The 20,248-nt window shown below is 57.5% G+C and overlaps 3 protein-coding genes across 3 annotated transcripts; 2 read left to right on the top strand and 1 right to left on the bottom strand.

Annotated features, from left to right (window-relative positions):
- The first annotated feature begins 1,298 nt into the window (after positions 1–1,298).
- On the top strand, positions 1,299–3,980 carry SAXO3 (stabilizer of axonemal microtubules 3). Its single transcript, XM_057534890.1, has 5 exons — positions 1,299–1,461; positions 1,747–1,947; positions 2,048–2,209; positions 2,914–3,041; positions 3,528–3,980. Exons 1-5 carry the CDS (start codon positions 1,306–1,308, stop codon positions 3,898–3,900), a joined length of 1,020 nt encoding a protein of 339 aa, XP_057390873.1. The 5' UTR covers positions 1,299–1,305; the 3' UTR covers positions 3,901–3,980.
- Positions 3,981–4,127: 147 nt separating this feature from the next.
- LOC103020549 (lutropin subunit beta) lies at positions 4,128–5,877 on the top strand. Its single transcript, XM_007168267.2, has 2 exons — positions 4,128–5,326; positions 5,587–5,877. Exons 1-2 carry the CDS (start codon positions 4,808–4,810, stop codon positions 5,827–5,829), a joined length of 762 nt encoding a protein of 253 aa, XP_007168329.2. The 5' UTR covers positions 4,128–4,807; the 3' UTR covers positions 5,830–5,877.
- Positions 5,878–6,019: 142 nt separating this feature from the next.
- On the bottom strand, positions 6,020–20,247 carry RUVBL2 (RuvB like AAA ATPase 2). Its single transcript, XM_007168266.2, has 16 exons — positions 20,152–20,247; positions 19,907–20,071; positions 16,885–16,939; positions 15,262–15,317; positions 14,807–14,948; positions 12,833–12,962; positions 12,611–12,677; positions 11,634–11,740; positions 11,455–11,548; positions 10,936–11,059; positions 10,508–10,602; positions 10,293–10,411; positions 7,249–7,368; positions 6,725–6,854; positions 6,244–6,358; positions 6,020–6,130 (listed from the first exon to the last, which is right to left on the bottom strand). The coding sequence occupies exons 1-16, from the start codon at positions 20,221–20,223 to the stop codon at positions 6,105–6,107; spliced, it is 1,617 nt and encodes a 538-aa protein (XP_007168328.2). The 5' UTR covers positions 20,224–20,247; the 3' UTR covers positions 6,020–6,104.
- Between the last annotated feature and the right edge of the window lies 1 nt (position 20,248).

The following is a 20,248-nucleotide window of genomic DNA, read 5'->3' as shown; positions in this document are numbered from 1 at the left end:
CTATACTAGTGAAGAAATAGACCTTACCATTGTCCAGCTTGAGTAGAGCGTGAGGTTTTGACCAACTGGCCTGCCCCCTGGCTGGGATCAGGGGTGATTTGGACCCTGATCAGCCTAGAGTGAGCCAGGAAAATCCAACAGGAGAAGTGGCCCCAGAAGCCTGAATGAGGCGCTCAGTGGGACCCTGGGCCAGGCTGCAGAAGGCAGCCTCAGTTTTCCCTGTCTGAAGAATGGGTTGGTGGGATGAGATAATGGGGACTGAGGAGGCAGAGGCTTCGACCAAAAGGGCTTTAAAGTGAGGAAGTGACAAGAGAAGTCAGGGGTAGACCCCACACCCTCAGGACACCCCTTCATATATTACCATTCCATAGCCGCATGCAAACACAGACCACACTTTTGCCCTTGTTTCTACATCTCTGTGTTCCGGGTCTGTGGTTCCCGCTCTCTTTTCTGCCGCCTCCTTTGCTGTCTCTCTGTCTAAATTCCTGTCCCATCATCTCTGGGTCATTAGCTCTCTTTCTGTCCCTGCTTCTCACTCACTGTCTCACCCATTCCTGTGTGTTTCTTTCTCATTCAGCAAAGCTCTTTCCACATCCACCTCTTTATTGCTAAGTATTTCCCCGTGGGTCCCTCCCTCTTCACCCACCCCCATACCCAGGTGGAAGTTTTCAACCAAATCAAAGGCAGGCAGGACAGAAGAAGCCGAAGCTGATGCTGAGTCCTTCAGCACACACGGGGAGGGAGGGAGAGCCCTGGGGAAGTCTGGAAATCGTTACCCAGTCCCTCACCCCTGCCCTCTGCTGCCGAGGTGGGCTGTCCTGGCAGAGGGAGGAGGTGGCCAAGAGGGCCGGGACCCTATAGGAAAGGGGGATGTTTCTCATGGATGCCCTGATGCGCTGGGTAGCTCTGCCCTCCTCTCCCTCTGTTCCTCTATTTTTGGGTCTCTGACCACCCCCCGCCCCAGGTCTCTGTCCCCCTCTCTCTGCTGCCCCCTCTCTGGGTCTCTGGATCTCAAACTCTCTGAACTCTGGACTTCTATTGCTCTCCCCCGCACTTTCTGCCCTCCTCTCCCTCTGGGTCTCCGTCCCCACCCCCGCATTTCTCTGAGTTTTTGTGCCCCTCTTGGGGTCTCTGTATTCCTCTCTCAAAATCCTCCTCCCTCCTGCCTGGGTGTCTTTCTCACTCCATCCATCTGCACGCCTGCAGGCCCTCCAATGGCTGGGTTTAGGGTGGGAGGGTTCTGTCACCCGGGGCAACAGCAACAACAAGCCGGCTCCTGCTAGGCTACGGGGCGGGGGTGGGACCATGGCGGGTCGGACCCTAGCTCGGCGCTCCGGTCCCCCACGGTCCCCCATCTCTGGGACAGAGGTGCCTGGATCCCAGCCCAGCTGGCATCTCACCAGCAGTGGCGTCGCCCACCACTGTATCCCGCCCGTGCCCTTTCCCCCGCCCACTGTGCAGGTGAGAGGACCCTAGGCTCTTAGCCAAGAGGAGACTGGGGGCCCAGACTGAAGGAGGGGCTTGGGGATCCAGACACCTGCTGAGAGAAAAGGGGGTTCCGGGCTTAGAGTCCTGTCTGACAGAAGGAGGAGGGTTCCAGGGACTGGGTCTGAGAGAGGAGGGGTCAGGGAACCCAGATGCCTGGAACTGGCGGGAGGAAAGGGCTGGGGACTGACTGGGAAAGATCAGGGCTTGCGGACGAGACTCCTGAGTCTTTTTAGCTGACGTCCTGCACCTTCTCCTCAGTCCACGGTCGCGGAGCTCCTGCCCCCGGCCGCAAAGCGGGATTTGCGTATTTGGGCTTTCGACGAGGTCACCAGCAGATGGGAGACAACCTCGGGCTCGGCTCACGTGCCCAAGACCCACGGCGGGCCCTACGCGCAGCCCAAGGCCCCAGAACCTGCGGATCGCTCGCGGACTGTGGGGATCAAGGATGTAGCGGAAAAAGTAAGGTTCTGGGATGCCCAGGTCCGCGGGAGACAAGGCTGGGGACCGCACTGGAGTCCCGTGCGCCCTCATGTTGGGTCCCCGCGTCGTCTTCTTGCAGCTCAGACACCTCGGCTGGCGCCTCCCTCTGATCACAAAGCACCAGTGCAGTGAGACGAGGGCTCAGTACACCGGCTGGCCCAGCCTGGACCGGGGCGCCACCTCCTTCATCGGGCCCCAGCCCCTGGAGCTTGCGGACCACAACCGAGGGGGCCCTTCCCAGGTAGCAGAGAAGACCGCAGTGGCAGGATCTGGCAGAGCTTTGAGACCCTGGGGCGGGGTCTGAGGGAATTTTGAGTCTGGGGTCTAAAGAGTGGGACAGAATCTGGAGGTTACATTGAGTGGGGAAGGGGCTTAGGCCTTTTGAGGCGGAGCCAGAAGGAGGAGGGGACTGGAAGCCCGAAATCCCAGCTCTGAGGCTGGGGGCACAGCTAGTAAATCCTGGGGCGGGCCTAGGAGGCGGTTCTGAGGCTGCGGGCGGAGCTAGGTAGCCTAATGTACGTGTGGGCGGAGCTTGAATATTCCGAGGCCGGTCTGGGGCGGAAGGCGGGGCTGGCTTCCCCTGTTAGGGAGGTGTAAGGAGTAATAGTCGCCCGAGGCACAGCTGAATTCCAGGGGCGGGACCGAGAAGGTTTGAATCTAGGGGAGGAGCAAGGAAAGTTTTTTAGTGACTGGGTGCTTGGCTTTGTGTCCGATGACGGGCAGAAAGTATTTGGACTTTGCAGGTGAGGCTAGTAAGGGTTCTGATTTGGGGAGCGAAGGTGAAGTGCACTGGCGTGCAACTGGCCAGGAAGGATTCTGATTCTGGGGGCGGGTGTCGGCCTGCGCTGTTGAGGCCGAAGGAAGAGGAATTCTGTCTGGGGCACAGTGCATGAAAAGGGGTATGAAACCTTTCTTGCTCATCCCTCTTCCCGCGATCCTCCTCAGGCTCTAATCCCCTGGACGAAGAACCCAGAGCTGGCCGGCCGGCCTTTCACTGTTTCTGACCAGGGCATCCTGGACCGCCATCAGCTCTATCTGACCACTTCGGCCCGGGACTTCCAGGCCTATTCGAAGTGAGCCTGGGTCCTCCCTTGGCACCGCCCCCCCTGCACAGCCCCCGCATAGGCTGGTGGGACGCCGAGCCCGCCGGTGTTGGCTCCCCGTCTCTGACTCAGTAGTCTCGGCCTTCAGCTCCTGCACGTGCAATAATCAGAAGTTCAGACCCAGCCCCTACCTTTTTTAGCGCCCTGGTATACTTAGTGTCAACTCTCAGGAACAAGAAGCCTGAGAACGGCCCAAGAAGGAGTTCTGGATCTGGGGACGTGGCCCTGAGGGTCTAGGGCGGGCCTCCTTTGGTATTTGAGTCCCCCAGATAACTCTTATCCAAGGATGCGAAAGTCCCAGATTCCAGGCCCTTAAATACCTCGAGGACCCAGGGATGCAGGCTAGGACTCCCCAGTCCCATGCTTCCTAAAGGGTCCCTGACTCCTACAAATGTGTCCTCGAGGATCTATCTAGCTGTGCCCTCCCCATCGTGCCTCCACCCCAACCCCCGACAGGAAGGAGTTGTCAGGCTACCCTCGCAAGGACTCGGTGACCTCCTGGAGCTTCGGGGAGACGCCCCAGGCCTGGGGCCACGGCCCGAAGCAGCCGCCCGGTCCGTGCTCCTCTCGGCCACTCCGGCCGCCGAAAATCCGCGTGCCCCGCGCCCGTCCGGTGATGCCAGTCGTGCCGCACCGCGGGGCGCTGTCTCTGGCTCAAGAATCCTACGGCCCCCCGCTGCACCCACTCCGCCGGCTCGACCGTTTCTGCCCGCTGGAGCTGCCCTGGGGCGGCCCCCACTGGAAACCCGAGTCAGGCATCTACAGCGTGCCACAAGCCTACAGCACCGAGAACTCCAACTACGGCAGCTTAAAGCCGGCGCTGGTCTGAGCCAGACGGGGCAGCCCCGCCCTGGACACGCCCCCCAAGCGGGGGCGGTGCCGAGCCTGGAAGACTGGGACTAGGGGTACACTGGGTGGGGCTAAGACGAGAACCCCGCCCCCCACCTGGGAGCGGGGCAGAGCTTGGACTGTGGGCGGGGCGGATCTAACACGTCCACTCGATCGCGGGGGCGGGACTGAGCCTGGAAAATGCACCTTGGGGCTGTGGGCTAGAGGGTGGGACACACTCTCTGCGGCGGAAAGGGCAGAGCTTATCTCAGTCGAGGACAGAGTTAAATAGCCTAAACCACTCTCTTTGCTGGGTTCGGTTCCGGCATCCTGGTTTCTGGGGCCTGAGTATGGGGCAGGTGGGATTCCCGCTGAATCCCTGGTGGAGGGGCGGCGCGTCTGGGTGGACCCCCCCACCTCTGGTGACAGAATCCAACATCGAAGCCACACCCCTCCTAAGAAGTCGGACTCAGTCTCCGGCAGGTGGAGCAGGGTTGAGGCTTCAGCCTATCACCACTGGAGGGTTGTCAGAGGGGCGGCGCTCCAGCCTCTGGCGGGCTCCCCTCAGGATGGGTACAGGGGGGCGCACAAGGCAAGGGGCACAGCTGCGGCCTCCTATACCCTATTTCTTGTGCTCCCACCACGGCCTCCCTAGCACCTGGGGACTGAGTCTGTGAAGTCCGCTTCACCTTGGGCGTCTTCTGCTTCTTGGCGCGGAAGCCACTCAGGGAGTGGGGGGAGGGGGGCGCCACTGGGCCATTCCTGCATCTCCCCGACCTTGTCTGCCTCTCGCCCCCGGGGAGATTAGTGTCCTGGTTACCCCACCATGCTGCCGCCCCCAGTGGCCTTGCCGCCCCCACAGCCCGCAGCTATAAGACCAGGTAAACGCAGCAGGGGAGACACCAAGGATGGAGATGCTCCAGGTAAGACCGCAGGGCCCCTGGGCCCCTTGCGACGACATCCAGGCCACGGCTGGAAGGAAGAGGGAGAGTCCTGTGACCTGGCAAAGGAGGCCTCTTTCTAGAAGGGTGTGGAGAGCCAGCAAGCTTCCTGGCAGGAGGAGGGAAGCAGCTGGTGCAGGGCCTGAGGGTGGGTATCTGAAGTGCTGGGGTATCTGGGGTCCCTGGGTATGGGGATGGCAGATTCTTGAATGGAAGACGTCAGGGTCCCCGAACGTGTGTATGCAGGGCTGGGGGGTGGGTGCTAAGGACTCGGGGCGGAGGGCTCAGGCTGGCCCTGAGGCACTGGCCTTGTCCCAGGGGCTGCTGCTGTTGCTGCTGCTGAGCGTGGCCGGGGTGTGGGCACCCAGGGGGCCACTGCGGCCGCTGTGCCGGCCCATCAACGCCACCCTGGCCGCTGAGAACGAGGCCTGCCCTGTCTGCATCACCTTCACCACCAGTATCTGTGCCGGCTACTGCCCCAGCATGGTGAGCTGCCCAGGGTGGGTGGGTGCTGCCACCTCAGCTCCAGGTGGATTACTCAGGGCCAGGCCCGCAGAAGACAGGAAGTGGCCCCGGGGGTGGAAGGGTGGCCCGCCACCCGGGGCAGGGGCTGGGCATGTGGGAGAGCACAGATGGTCCTCTGGACCCCCGAGTCTGGGATCTGTAGGGTGCAGTGGGGGAGCTCGGGGGAGGGCTTGGCCCCAAGTAGACACCCAAGCCCCCCCACCCAACCCCGCCACCTCCAGGTTCGGGTGCTGCCGGCTGCCCTGCCGCCTGTGCCCCAGCCAGTGTGCACCTACCGCGAGCTGCGCTTTGCCTCCATCCGGCTCCCCGGCTGCCCGCCTGGTGTGGACCCAATGGTCTCCTTTCCCGTGGCCCTCAGCTGTCACTGCGGGCCCTGCCGCCTCAGCAGCTCTGACTGTGGGGGTCCCAGAGCCCAGCCCTTGGCCTGTGACCGCTCCCCTCGCCCAGGCCTCCTCTTCCTCTAAGGATCCCCACCTCAACCTCCCATGCCCACCTCAACCTCCCATGCCCACCCCAACTCCTGGAGCCAGCAGACGCTCCTCCCCATCCCTCCTAATAAAGACTTCTCAAACTGCACTCTGGGGGTGTCTTTCTGGGGTCTCAGGGTGTGTGTGCCTGTGTACGTGCACACGCACACACAACACACACAATAGGTCCAGTTTCAGAACCATTTTATACAAAGTCACAGTGTCAGAACTCTGGTAGAAAATGGGGAAGCGGGGGTAAAGGTGATATCAGCTCAGGAGGTGTCCATGGTTTCACCTTCTGTCAGGAGAAGGAAGGCCACGTGGTCAGTGTGGCCCCGAGGGCAGGGCCTGAGCTCTCCAGGCCGGGCTCCCTCCTCCCTCTCTGGGGCAGGCGGGGAGGGGGACACTCACTGAGCTCGTTGAAGAGGAAGGCGTCCTGGTACTCCTTCATGTACTGCGTGGAGCGCGACTCATCCAGGAAGAGCGAGTAGACCCGCTTGATGTCATCCACCTGCACCTCGGTGCCCTGACAGGGGACGTGAGACCTCAGTGGGCCCCTCCCAGGAGGCGGGTCAGGGTGAGGACTCTGGGGCCAGGTCGCCTGGATTCAAATCCTGCCGTGGCCACCTCGTGGCTGTGGGCCCCACCTCCCCACCCCTCAGTTTCTTCACCTGTAAAATGGACTTAATGGCATCAACTTGCAGCCAATAGATATTCACTCAGCACCTCCCGTGTGTCAGGCTGGGAGCCACAGCAATTAGCCTGAGAGACCAAAGTCCCCTGCCTTTGAAAATCTGGGTTCTGGGACTAAATGCAACTGCCCAGGGAAAGCCCTGGGAGTAGCATGTCCTCCACTCGCTCATCTGACCCCTGGGCAGACGCAGCCGCTGACCTTGCGTTTCCGGCACACCAGGCTGGCGGCCGTGATGAGCTGGATGGCGTAGCGCAGCGAGGTCTCCAGCCCAATGCGGGTCAGCACTGTGTAGGCGTCCTCACTCATCTCCACGTCTTCCTCCTCACACCTGCGGGCAGGGGGCGTAGGGGGCATTCAGCCAGGGCCGTGGCGCTGCTGGACCTCCCGGGGTACACGTGGAGTCCACGTCCTCAGAAGTGCAGAAGAGCCACCGAGGCACAGGCTGGGCCCAAACCTTGGGCCTCCTGAGCCTCCCCCTTCCAGGGCTCTTTCCCCAAGGTCAGTCACCGGCACAGCCCCTCCCTTCTCCAAAGAGCCCCCCCCCCCCACCCGATCACAGGCCACTGCTTGGATGCCCAGCCCAGTCCTGCTTCTGGCAGCCCAGTGACCTCCCCCTCAGACCTCAGTGTTGCCACGTGTCAAACAGGGTGGACACCAGCCCTGCCTCTCAGGCCTGAAGCCTGGACCTGTCCCGGAAGGCCAGGGGGGCCCCCCACCCGCACCGGATGCGGAGGATCTGCTTTGTGTCTTTCTCGCTGTAGGGAGAGGTCGAGACGATAAGCAGGCGGTCCAGCAGGTCAATGGGGATGCCGTGGGGGCTCTGGTAGCTGGTGCCCCGGATCCTGGGGAGGAGGGGGAAGGGAGGCTGTCAGGGTGATGCTCTTAGAACCTGGCTCTCCACTCCCTCTACTCAGAACACCCCACCCCTACCAACCCCCTCGGCCGCAGCCCGCTCGCTGGCTCACCGGACCAAATACCCGGCAGCCTTCAGCTCTGGGCTGGTGTCACTGCCCGAAGGCGCAGCCACGCCCTGACTGCATCAATCCCCCTGGAGCTGAGCTGGTTTTCGCTAGATATCTGTGTCCGGGATTACCGGATCAAGGTCCCACTCCTCTGCTTGACACCGAGCTCCGCAAGGGAAGCAACTGTGCCGGTCCCGTCCCTGCCTGCACCTGGCCCAGCACAAGGCCTGGCACGTGGTGCTAGGAAACAGCAGATTCCCGTTATTCATGGTAGCTGCGTTCTACAAAGTGGAGGCGAACATTCAACTAGCAAATACAGGGTTAGGCTCTTGTGAGCCTCTGGTCACAATTTTTGGCAATCAACCAATAGGTAGCCTGGTTTCAGGTTAAAGACACCTTACTCAATATACATTATTGACTTATTCATGCTGAACTCATAGCCAGTAGCACTTGAACTCGTGCCTGAAGGAAGCTCATCTAACACATGAGTCTCCTCCGTACGGCACATCCCTGCCTTCTGGTGCTAAGCGACGCTGGACAGCTGGGGGCCATTTTAAACAGCAAAGTTACCAGGAACAAAAAGCATACAACGTGACAAATGTGGCACTACATAGATCAGGAAAAGGACACTTATTTACAGCCTGTGAACTGAAACTAGGAGGCACAGCACTGCCTGCTTTGACCCTCGTCTGGACTGTCTGCCGTGGGCGATTCAATTTTTTCCTGCTCTGCACACGTTTGCGAATGACCGCCAAAGTGTGATGGATACCAGTTTGGGGGCTACAAATCAACTGTAGCGAGTAAGCAGATCCACAAATACGGAATCTGAGGAGTGGCTGCGTTTGCTGCCCCTCACAGGAGACACCCCTGTTCCCACAGCCTGACCTGCAGCTGCTACAAACATGCTCTCAGCTGCTCTCGTCCAACCCTGTCATCTGGATACCAAATTCCGGCCCTGCCACCTTCTACGTGTGACCTTGGGCAAGTTACCAGGCCTTGCTGTCCCCAGCTTTAAAATGGGGCCGAGGGAATTCCCTGGTGGTCCGGGTGGTTAGGACTCCGCGCTTCCATTGCAGGGGGCACGGGTTTGATCCTTTTTTTAAAAAAATTTTATTTATTTATGGCTGTGTTGGGTCTTCGTTTCTGTGCGAGGGCTTTCTCTAGTTGCGGCAAGTGGGGGCCACTCTTCATCGCGGTGCGCGGGCCTCTCACTAGCGTGGCCTCTCTTGTTGTGGAGCACAGGCTCCAGACGCGCAGGCTCAGCAATTGTGGCTCACGGGCATAGTCGCTCCGTGGCATGTGGGATCTTCCCAGACCAGGGCTCGAACCTGCGTCCCCTGCATTGGCAGGCAGACTCTCAACCACTGCGCCACCAGGGAAGCCCCGGGTTTGATCCTTGACTGGGGAACTAAGATCCTGCAAGCTGTGATGCATGGCCAAAAAAATAAAAAAATAATAAAGCAGGGCTGAGACAATATTACCTCCCGAGCTTCTCTTGAGGGGGCCAAGCAGTTCATCCTGGAAAAGGGCCAAGCACAGAGCCAAGGACGACCTGCCTGCTGCCCCCGGTTGCCATGCCCCTGTCTTCCCTGCACTGCAGCTGGCACATGGCTGCTGCCCTGGAGGTGCTGGTCGCTGGGCTACCGTGCAGCCAGGTGCTGCCACACACCTGAGCAGCCCTGGGTAATGGGCCCAGGTGGCCGTGCTGGGTGCAGCCTTTGGGCCCCAGCCTCTTGCGAGCTCTCTGCCCTCCACTTCCTTCTCCCTTCCTGTGGACTCTTGAAACGTAGATGAGGTGGGGAAGAGCCAGCAGGGAGGACCTGGCACAGCAACACCCTAGGGCAGAGGTTCCCAAGCTTTATGGCGTCTGGTACCCTTCATGTCTCAGGATTTTTTCCATGGTATCCTTAGGTCAAGAGAAATACTAAGCTTCGTTCCCTTTATTTCTTTTTTTTTTTTTTTTTAATGTCTGAAACATTTATATTAACATATTTCCATACATATTTCCATCCCTTTATTTCTATTAAGAAGTTAGGTGTAAGCAACTTAATTGTAGTAGTTTCTGCAGCGTCCAAAACATGTCACTGTGCATCCCTTAAAACCTTAAAACATCCCACAGGGGCTTCCCTGGTGGCGCAGTGGTTAAGAATCCGCCTGCCAATGCAGGGAACTCAGGTTCGAGCCCTGGTCCGGGAAGATCCCACATGCCGCGGAGCAACTAAGCCCATGCACCACAACTACTGAGCCTGTGCTCTAGAGCCTGTGAGCCACAACTACTGAGCCTGCGCTCTAGAGCCTGGCTCCACAACTACTGAGCCCGCACGCCTAGAGCCCGTGCTCTGCAACAAGAGAAGCCACCATAATGGAAAGCCTGCGCACCGCAACGAAGAGTTGCCCCCACTCGCCGCAACTAGAGAAAGCCTGCGCACAGGAACGAAGACCCAGTGCAGCCAAAAAAAAAACCAAAACACATCCCACAGCACTCCTGTGTTCTCTGCAGTACCCTGGGGTGCCTTGGCACACAGTTTGGGAACTGGAGCCTTAAGGGACCAAGAAAACAGAAAGAACGTGGCACCTGGACTTCCTTGTGGAGCAGAGTTGCCCACCAGCCCTGACCAGCCACCTACTTTTGTTTGAGGGGAAAGTACACTGTCTTGTCTGGGCCACAAAGCTTGGGGATAGCCAAGCCCACCCCTCCCTAACGAGGTGCTCACCAAACGTGCCCTGATTACCCAGTGGCTGTTCCCGCCACCCAGAGGTCCCCATTCTCCCCAGGGGCCTCTGAGGGGCCGGCAGTGGCTCACCGGGTGATGCCGCGGTTGGTGGCCATGATGAGGACAGGCGCCATGTCACTCTCCAGGGCCCGGTTGAGGAAGGAGAAGCTCTCAATGTCCAGCATGTGGACCTCGTCGATAAACAGCACCTGGGGGTCAGGGGGGCGGATGTCAAACCCACCTCCTGCGCCCACTCTTCTCCCCCACTGCAACGTCCCCTGCCCTGGCCCTGTCCTGGTACTCACACCGGGGATGATCTCCGCCTTGCCCTCCTCCCGCCACTCGGCCACCTTGGCATTGATCTGCTCTCGGACTTCTGACTTGATCTCCCCTGTGTCACCTGCGGGAGGCGGGGTGTCAGAGACAAGACAGGGATCCAGGGCCGGAGGGTGGACCAAGATGCAGAAGGATGGGACGCCGGGGACAGAGGGGAGAGAGACCAAGCCTGGAGTGGCAGCACGACGGGAGGGCCAGGGAGTCGGAGATGCCCCAGAGAGGCAACACAGGGGGAGAGAAGAACCACACTCACAGATGGAGAAGAACAGGAGTCGGCAAACAGGGATGGAGGAAGAGGGGAAAAGCCATGGTCACGGGGGGGCCGTACTGGTGGATGGGAGGGAGAGGGGAGCTGCCAGGCCCCCCGGGGCGGGGGGAGAAGACGGCTGGGCCTCACCTGAGAAGAGGGCTAGGAAGCCCTGGGTGCGGGAGTTGATGACGTCAATCTCATGCAGGGACACTGTGTGCACCACCTCCTTGCGTTTCTGGAGCTCCCCGTCTGGGCACTGCACGAACTTGGTCTATGGGGCCGGGGTGGGGTTCAGTGTGGATAAGGGCAGAAAAGAGCATGAAGTGGGGGGGCCCAAGGGGCCGTCTGGGGGAGACTGGGGCTCCCTGGAATGGAACCAAGAATCCAGATGGGGGTTACCCAGAAACCCCAGGCCCAAGAGGTAGTCAAGATCAGGGCAGTCAACAGCACTGAAGGATATGGGGGTTCCTGGAGGACCCCGGAAACCATGAGCCAAGTGCCAAGCTGAGGGGTCCCAGCTGTCCTAGAGGGTACAGGGAAGAACCAGGAGTACCAGGGACATGGGGTTGGGGTGACAGGAGGATCCAGACCCTGTGGGCCCTGGGGTGATGGAGGAGAGAGAAACATCCTGGTGCCTGACGGAGGGGACCTGGAGCCCTGGCCCACCTGGGAGCCCATGGCGTCATAGTCTCGAGCGCGTGTGAACGAGCGTCCCAGCTTGGAGATCTTGCCCGTGGCCTTGTCGATGGTGATCACATCCCTGCAGGGGATGGAGGGCGGGGGTGAGGAAAGGAAGGGCCAGAGCTCCCCTACCCTGACCACCTGGTGCGGCCCCCACTGCTCACCCAGCCTGGACCTTGTCCTTGGTCAGGGACTCGATCATCTTAGTGCCCAGGTCGTATATGGTTTCCATCTCTGTGGTCTTGAGGGTCAGCTTGCCCACCTTGGAGCCCTGAGGGGTGACATGCCAGGCAAGGGGCTCAGAGACAGGCCCGATGTCTCCCTAACACAGCTTCAGAACAAGCATGACATGGGGCAGCTTTGGGGGCTTGACGAAGATATCCACTGTCACAACTGCGGTGACAGCTTCCTGGGTGCATGTGTGTCAAAGCCTAACATCCTGTAAACCTTCAAGGGTGTGGCTTATTGGCTGTCAACTGCACATTAATAAAGCTATTATTAAAAATCCAGTAAAGAAACAAACAAAAACCTAAAAGACAAAATCTATAAAAACAACAGGGACCCGAGGTCTCACAGAATGGCCAAAGGGGTCCCACTGTAACACTCCTTTTTTATACCCAAATGAAAGGCGGTTTTTGTCAATCACAAACCCAGAAGAACTCAGCTAAACACAACTAAGAAAACAAAAAATGCCACGCCCCTCCCCACGAGATAAGCTAAGAAAACAAAATGCCATGCCCCTCCTCACAAGATGAACAGTCGCCAAGTCCGGGCTTTTCCCAGCACATTGGAGTCTCTCCTGTGTCCTGGAATTGTTTCCACAGTGAGGTGCTCCCTTTGTAGGGACAGGCGGCAGCATAAAAGAACTGGGATTGGGGAGGGAGTTAAAGGGAGTTTTGCTTGTTCATTTTTAAAGGGAGGATGTATCCACAGATTTGTTCTGTAATCAATATCTAATTTAAAGAACTATCTGGGGAATAGCTTTCCCTATATTTAAAGATTCTCCTACCATGTTTTTAAAATTCAAAATTTAATTGCAATAGATGAGACTAATTTAGGAGGCTGTTTACAGGTGTTAAAAGTGCAGGTGGACCCCCACCCTCCAGCTCTGGGCGTAGCCTAGACTCGGGAGCAGACTCACCGTCCCTGTTGCTGGCCGATCAATCTGGATCTCCACCACCTCCCCTTCGATGATCTCGGTCTCCTCCCTGGGCAGAGAACAGATCTAAGGAGAGAGCCCGAGGCCTGGGCCCTCAGGAATTGCCAACTCCCGTGAGCCCTTGGGCGCAGGATGAGCTGGCCAGGGCCGGGGTGGGGGGGGATGTCCCACGGCCGCTGGGAGCTGGCACCACCCCCTGCTTACTTGATGCGCACACCGATGGAGCGCCGGAAGGCCTGTGTCAGCGCCTCCGTTTTGCTCATCTCCAGGGAGAAGATCTCACTGCCAGCGATGGCTGTGAACGGGGTGTCAGGGCCCAGGGCCTGTGCCATGCCTGGGAAGGAGGGGGGGCAGCCTGGGTAGGTGGGGGCAGACCTGGCACCAGGTCCCCAACACCCGCTCTGTGGCAAACCAGCTCTTCTCCCTCCTCAGGCAGGAGAGCAGGAGAGGGGCAGGGTGCTGAGCGGCAGACAGGGCGACGCAGAGAAGGCAGGGGACGGAGGGCCGCGTGGGCAGGCCCTGGATCAGAACCCTGCGCTGCCCAGAGGGCGAACCTTACGACGCTATAACTTGCCAAGCCTGCCTCCCAACCTCTAAGAGCTGTTTAGCCTCAGGGCTTGGGGGTGATGAGCAGGGGTAGAGGCAAGGGGCTGATATTGAAGGTAAGAGAGTCAGACTGCGTAGGTTCGAATCCCGGCTTCGGTGCTTAGCACCGGGTGACCTTGAGAAGTCTGCTCCCCAGGCCAGTTTGCCCCTCTGTGTAATGGGACCGATAACATGACAAGCACTGGCACGGGATGGCACCCTGCACAGGAGCGATTACGAGGGCGGGCAGGCATACACTGGTGCTCAACCATGACTCCGCCACATGGTCTGGAACCAGCACAGGGACGGGTCTCCTCTATGGTCTGGGGCCTGGAGCTGGCTGGTAGACAGCGGGGCCATTCCTGCCATCACTCCAAGCGCTGAGCCCCTCTGCCAGCTCCCCTTCCTGAGGGCTCTGCCCAGCTCTGAGCCAAGTCTCCCGGACAGGAAGTCACCGAACCCTCCTGACCAGTGTGAGCTGGGAACTCTCCTTGGTCCCCTTTACAGATGTGTGTCACACTCTGTGCCTGGGTATCCTGCTCCCTACTGTCTGTCCAGGAGACTCCCAGACATCCTAAAAGTCTTAGTTCAGGCACTGACTCACCTGGGAAGTCTCTCCTGACAACCACCACCCCGTTTTCTCTCCCCACCACCCCTCATCGGAGGTAGAAGCCTCCTCTGTTCATCACCCTGGACGGGACCGTGTCCACGAACACTTCCTCCAGGCCGGAAGCTTCTTAAAGTCAGGACTTTGGTCTTAATCATCTTAGTGTCCGCAGTGTCTGGTCCAGGGCCTGGCACACCAGGGTACCCGAATGAGTGCTACTTTATCTTAACTGCAGACCTAGCTGTTACCTTGATTCTCACTGCCTGGCCCCACAGTCAAGGCACAAAGGTGGGAATGAGTGGGAAGAGAGGAGAGTCCAGGAAAGCTTCAATGAGGAAAAGATGCCTGGGTAGGGTTTTGAAGGATGAATAGGAGCTCAACAAGGATGAGGGACAGCTGTGAGTAAAAAGATCTTAAATCACTAATGCATTGCAAAAGAGACTGCTGGCTGTCTATGCAATGCCCATCTTTCCCATCTTCCTTCGTTCCAGACCCCCCATTTTCTTAGGGTAGCAGTGATCCCAATTAAAATATTAAAGTAAGTTTTAATGTCTCATTCTTGTGCAGCAGAGTGTAGCCATTAAGCTCTAGTCAATAAAATATAAGCAAGAGTGTGTGGGAGTCCCAAGACAGCTGCTTAAAGGGAGCTACCTCTAGGAGGTACACCCTCATTGCAATTCCTCTATCTCCTTCTTCCCATATGGAGTATGGGTGGGATGGCTGGAGCATAGGCCATCTTCTTGCAACATGAGGTGACCCTGACGTGGAAGCAAGTGATGTGGAGGCAGGAAGGTAGGAGCCTTCACTGTTCAACAAGGCTGAATTGGCCTACATTCAGGTTCTTCTATGGGAGAGAATAAACCCATAGTGTTTAAGCCACTGCCATTTTGGGCTGTCTGTTAAACATGGCTGAACCTGACCCTGACTTACACGGGAGGGATCATCTGGCAAGGCCAGAAGAGATCCTGCCCTGAGAGGTGTCTTACCCATGGCGATGGCCGTCTTCCCAGTACCCGGCTGGCCGGCGATGAGGACTGCCCGGCCGGCGATCTTCCCTTCCCGGATCATCTCCAGCACCACGCCAGCTGCCCTCCGGGCCGCCAGCTGGCCCACCATGCCCTGGGAAGCCTGGGGGTGGGAGGTGACAGAGCACACAAGGTGACTTCCTACTGGGCTACTACTGCATTTCTACCACCTCCAGGCTGATGAGATCAAACAGGACATTGTTGGCTGGGACTTCAGAAAAAAAGCCAAAAAAGCCTTTTCCACCCTCATTTTTAAAAGAATGATAAAACTGCACATGCGGCTGAATTTTATAAATACAGTGCAGACAAAGGTCTGGAAGATCACAATGCAGTCCCCATACTCCCCACAGCCCTGGGTCCCCGCTGCCCGAGGCCCCCACAGAGCAGCCTTCCCGCCCCGGCCCCCTGGGCTCTACCTGCCGTGGCTCCAAGGCATCGTCTAGCCCCAGCCCCCGGATATGGGAGTGAGCGCCTGTGTGCGGGGAAAGAACCAGAAGACACGGTTACCAGCCAGCTCGTGTCGATGTGTGCCCTGAGGGGCTTCCCCGCTGAGCCCTGGTTTCCTCCTCGGTCACAGGGGCACCTCGATTCCCCACCTCACTGGGAGGATGGCCGGACATGGTAAATGCTCAGTAAATAAGAGTGGCTCTTAGGCTACATGGTGGCCTGAGTGACCTCCCAGGTTCTAATCTCATTCCATGTAACTCTGAGAACAAGAGTCTCAGCTATTATCACCCTGGATCATGGCCAGGGCTCAATAATTGCCCCCAGGCCCTCATTGACATGGAGGCGGGGAGGAGTTCAGAGAGGTTAGGTCCCTTGCCCAAGACCACACGGCCAGTGAGAGGTGAAGACGCAGGATTCCAATGCTTTACACTAGACCAGGGCTGGGCAAACTACAGCCTGTGGGTGGGCACTTGTTTTTGTAAATAAAGTTTTATTGGCACACAGCCACGTCCATTCGCTCACATACCATCTGGGGGTGCTCTCGCACTGCTGCAGCAGAATTGATTACTTTCAACAGAGAAGATTTACTATCTGGCACTTTAAGGAAAGATGTGTCAACCCCTGTGCTGGACTGTAGGCACGCCGAGGGCAGGGATTGGGTGCAGCTAGAGTCTCCTGGGTCCTCAGCTCCCAGCAGGGCTGGCCCTTGATAGCTAAGTGCTTTACCTTATTGTATCTTATGTCAACCGAGGAGGTGAACTACTCTCCCACCGTTTTGCAGGTAAGGAAACTGAAGCACAGAGAGCAACTAGCCCCTCACTACGTGGCTCAGAAGTGGCACCCAGCAGCGTGCTTCCAGAACCCAGGTTCATAGGCAGGAGCCCTTTACTGCCTCTTCTGGAAGCTCTGAATGAATGAATGTGGACAAATAAGTGTAGTCTCCTCCTTGCAAGTAAGGCTCTTTGCAAAGGCTGCACCCTGCTGTTGCCACTACACCCCAACTTCCTGGTCCCGGGTGAGCTGGGACCAGGGGCTTGACTGCTCTGAGTCTTGGTCACCTCAGCTAAAAATGAGATGACAGTCACAAGAGGCGCCTTGTGGGGCTACTGTAAGGATTCAAGGGATGCAAACTCATATTCAATGGTTATCTGTGGAGCGTCTGGTCTGCCAGGGCCTGTGCTGGGCACACCGCTAGGACGGAGACAGACCAGGTCCCCGCCCTCACAGAGATGATGCGAGTGCTGGGGGTTTGGGACAGTCAGTGCAGGGCCAACTCCAGTCAGCACTCAGCAAATATCCACTTTCACGATTTCCAAGCAGGACGCTGGGGCATCCGGAAGCCCCGCCAGGGAAGCCAAGCCAGCAGCAGTAGCGCCTGGGGTTGAGGCCTGGCATGGTCCACCCCACCCCGGCCCCCAGCCATCTGACCTGCTCTGGAACTCAGGATCCTCCCTCCTTAGATAGGGGGGACAGGGGATGGTGGGATGGTGTGCAGGCCGACTCCCTCTCGGGGGTCCTGGGTAAGTTGGCTCTGTCAGGGGTACAGGGGGCAGGCAGGGGCTAGGTCCTATTCCTGATCCACGCTCACTCACCGATACGCTCAATCCTCGTCACGTCGCGGATCTCTGGGACCTTGGTTGTGGCTGTCTGGGGTTGGAGGAAGACGCATCAGTAAGAGCCTTTGTGGTCCCAGCTTTCAACAAGCCCTCCTCTGTCCCTCCTGCCCGCCTCCCACAAGACAGTCCTTTCCACTCTTCCCCACAGGGGGGCTGGCGTCCCAAACACCAGATCCTCCTCAGTTGTCACCCACTAGGGCTGGTGGGTTGACCCCATTACGCTGTCAGTCCCAGGAAGCCAAGGACTGTGTCTGTCTCATTCACAGCCCCGTCCCCAGGGCTGGGCCCATGTTTGATGCCCAGGAATTATTTGCTGAAGGAAGAAGTCCTCCCCGTCCCCCAGAGCTGCGAGGACAGATGCAGAGTGGGCATTAACTTGGATGTGTTCTGGCCCCCGCTGATCTCCCAGCCCCCCTTGCGCCTCGCTGCCCCAGCTCTCTGTCACTAGGCCTTTGCATGTGCAGGTCCCTGGTCTGGCCTCCTCTCTCCACCCCCGTCACTGAATCAGATCAAGCGTCACTCATTAAGGGAGGCCCTCTTAATGCAGCAGCCCCTGCCCGGCTAGTTTTAGGGTCTCTGGATGTCCAGACAGAAGGAATGGCCTCTTTTGGGAGTCTGATCTCACACTCACAAGGTAGACTGTTGGATCAATGTTCTTGGCCCCAATGGATGTGAGTCCCATAAAGGGCACAGCCCACATCTCACTGGTCTCCCTTGGGGCTCAATGTTTGGAGTTTGAATGAATGACGCCCTGAAGTGCTGAGCTCACTCAACAAGCAGGTACTGAGGTCTCCTGTGTCCCCAGCTTTCCAAAGAGCAAAGTCAGACATTATCCCTTCTCACGTGGGGGAGAGAGATGAGTAAACACCGCCTGGGACAATTCAAGAACCGAATGGAGATCCACTCAGATATTCATGGCAGTGTTATGTATAACCAAGAGGTGGAAAAAACCCAAAACATCCATCAACGGATAGATAAACAAAATATGGGGTAGCCATAAAACGGAATATTATTCAGCCATAAAAAGGGATGAAGGGACTTCCCCGGTGGCGCAGTGGTTAAGAATCCACCTGCCAATGCGGGAGACATGGGTTCGAGCCCTGGTCCGGGAAGATCCCACATGTCGCGGAGCAACTAAGCCTGTGCGCCACAACTACTGAGCCTGTGCTCTAGAGCCCACGAGCCACAACTACCGAGCCCGCATGCCACAACTACTGAAGCCCGTGCGCCTAGAGTCCGTGCTCCGCAACAAGAGAAGCCACCGCAACGAGAAGCCCGCGCACCACAAGGAAGAGTAGCCCCCGCTCACCGCAACTAAAGAAAGCCCACGCACAGCAATGAAGACCCAACGCAGCATACAATTCTTAAAAAAAAAAAAAGGCCCAACGCAGCCAAAAATAAATAAATAAATTTATATAAATAAGTAAATAATATTTTTTTTAAAAAGGGATGAAGTTCTGATCCACGCTACAACATGGATGAACCTTGAAAACATTATGCTGAGTGAAAGAAGCCAGACACAAAAGGTCACATGTCATATGATTCCGTTTATATGAAATGTCCAGAATAGATAAATCTAGAGACACAAAGTAGATTAGAGGTTGCCTGGGGTGAATAAAGAAAGGGAGGCCTAAGAAGGCAGCACGCTGACCCAGCTCCTTGACCACCTGCCCCCAACCCTCCTCCTCCTCACAGGTCTCCTAACCAGAATGAGAGGAGATGCAGGCATCCAACCCAAGGAAAACCCTCCTCTCTCTGGAACCAAGAGTTCAGACTTCCTGACCACCACGTAGTCACAAGCCTCCTCCCTTGCAGTTTGTGACCTCTCCCACTTACTCTTCCTCACAGGAGGTTGCTCACTGCCCCCAAACCGCTACCAGAAGATTGAGAACATACTCTCACCCACCCCTATACAGCCTATCAGACTCTACTCGAGACAAAAGATAGACATTGGTCCAGGAATCCCAACCCTCAGCAATCCCTACATACAGACCTGCCTCCTACAAAACCTTTCCTTTCACCATAAGCCTCTCCTACCCCCCGCTGCCTGCTGATCCCATGGAAACAAAACTCAGCTCCTACCATCCCCTCATACTCCCAATACTTCATCCACACCCATGCAAACTGGGTCTCAGGAGTGTGGCCACTGCCCTTTCCTCTTCCGCTTCCCCATCCACCCCCTTTGCCATGACAACAGAAACAGACTCACATGTCGCCCCTCAGGCACCAGTTAACTCTCATCCCGACCCTAGCCCCATCTTGACTGAGGTCACCATGGGAACCGAGGCATCTGGAAGCCACGTCCAACCCCCAAGCCAAGGCTACATCCCTTCTTCATTCAGATGTTTCTCAGAAAAGTACTTGGTGCCTGGCCCAGTGCAAGTGATAACTTATTGAGCGTCCACGCTGGGCATGCCCTGATGAAATGCTGGGAATATGAAAATGGTTAAAACAACCCCATGACAAGTTCCTAAGCCTCTGTGCCCCCGGCCCTTTCCGCTCTCTACTGACACCCTCTGAGTTCTCAACACTCTCTCTTTTGGCTCAAGACTCAATAAGCAACTCCACGACCTGAAGCGCAGAGGGCAGGTCCCCGCCTGTGTTTCTTCCTTGTACTCAGGTACTATTCACACCATCAACAACCCAAGACTGCTGGATGGCTTGGAACCCAAGACACTACAACCCTCATCAGACTTTAAGGCAAAGGACTGGAGAATTGGCCACTAGTTGCGCCCAGAGGATTGGAAGTTGGAGTTCCTATAAGATGATGGAGTCAGATTTGACCACTGAGACCGTAAATATTCACTTGAACCCAGGATGCCGGTATCCTAGTCCCTTCTTTTTTCCTCCCTCAGATCCAGAAGCCCAGGCCCCCAGCTCCCTCCTTCCTCAGAACCAGGAGTCCAGGCCCCCAGCCTCCTCTGCGCTAAGATCCAAGAGTCCCCGTCCAGCCCCCTCCTCCTTGAGACTCCTCAGCCCTCAACACGCCGACACTCACCACGGTTGCCATGATGCTCACCAACCGCCAATATCCTAGCGGAAACGGAAACGCGCTAGGAACGAGGCTTTCTGGCCCCTCTAGACTGCCAGGTCCTCCAAAAATCTCGGTGGTTCTCCTGGTGGGCGCGGCGTCACTTTTCAGGCCCCGCCCATCCAGGCTGCTCTGGAAGATGAGTTCCCAGAACTGCTGAGTCGATTCCCCACGCCTCGTGGCTCCTCCTCCCTTTACCCACGCCTCCTTACTAAGGCCGATTGCAAAATTCTTAACACTTCTTCGGGCAACCACACGTCCCCCACGCTTCCTTTCCTCCTCATCCACCGTCTTCCCTCCCCCGCCAAT

Source organism: Balaenoptera acutorostrata, chromosome 19, assembly GCF_949987535.1.
Source record: "Balaenoptera acutorostrata chromosome 19, mBalAcu1.1, whole genome shotgun sequence".
NCBI classification, from domain to species: domain Eukaryota; kingdom Metazoa; phylum Chordata; class Mammalia; order Artiodactyla; family Balaenopteridae; genus Balaenoptera; species Balaenoptera acutorostrata.
The sequence above is the reverse complement of the archived record's forward strand: the minus strand, read 5'-3'. Positions and strand labels throughout refer to the sequence as shown.

Bases quoted from the DNA above. Each gene is read 5' to 3' on its own strand.
- SAXO3 (XM_057534890.1), top strand. From the start codon at position 1,306: ATGGCGGGTCGGACCCTAGCTCGGCGCTCCGGTCCCCCACGGTCCCCC. The intron at 1,948-2,047 runs GTAAGGTTCTGG...GTCTTCTTGCAG, and splicing joins TCAAGGATGTAGCGGAAAAA to CTCAGACACCTCGGCTGGCG. The intron at 2,210-2,913 runs GTAGCAGAGAAG...GATCCTCCTCAG, and splicing joins ACCGAGGGGGCCCTTCCCAG to GCTCTAATCCCCTGGACGAA.
- RUVBL2 (XM_007168266.2), bottom strand. From the start codon at position 20,223: ATGAGGAGGAAAGGAAGCGTGGGGGACGTGTGGTTGCCCGAAGAAGTG. The intron at 11,060-11,454 runs GTGGGCCAGGGC...CCGGCCCCATAG, and splicing joins ATGACGCCATGGGCTCCCAG to ACCAAGTTCGTGCAGTGCCC. The intron at 6,359-6,724 runs GTCAGCGGCTGC...GTCCCCTGTCAG, and splicing joins TGGTGTGCCGGAAACGCAAG to GGCACCGAGGTGCAGGTGGA.
- LOC103020549 (XM_007168267.2), top strand. From the start codon at position 4,808: ATGGAGATGCTCCAGGTAAGACCGCAGGGCCCCTGGGCCCCTTGCGAC. The intron at 5,327-5,586 runs GTGAGCTGCCCA...CGCCACCTCCAG, and splicing joins CCGGCTACTGCCCCAGCATG to GTTCGGGTGCTGCCGGCTGC.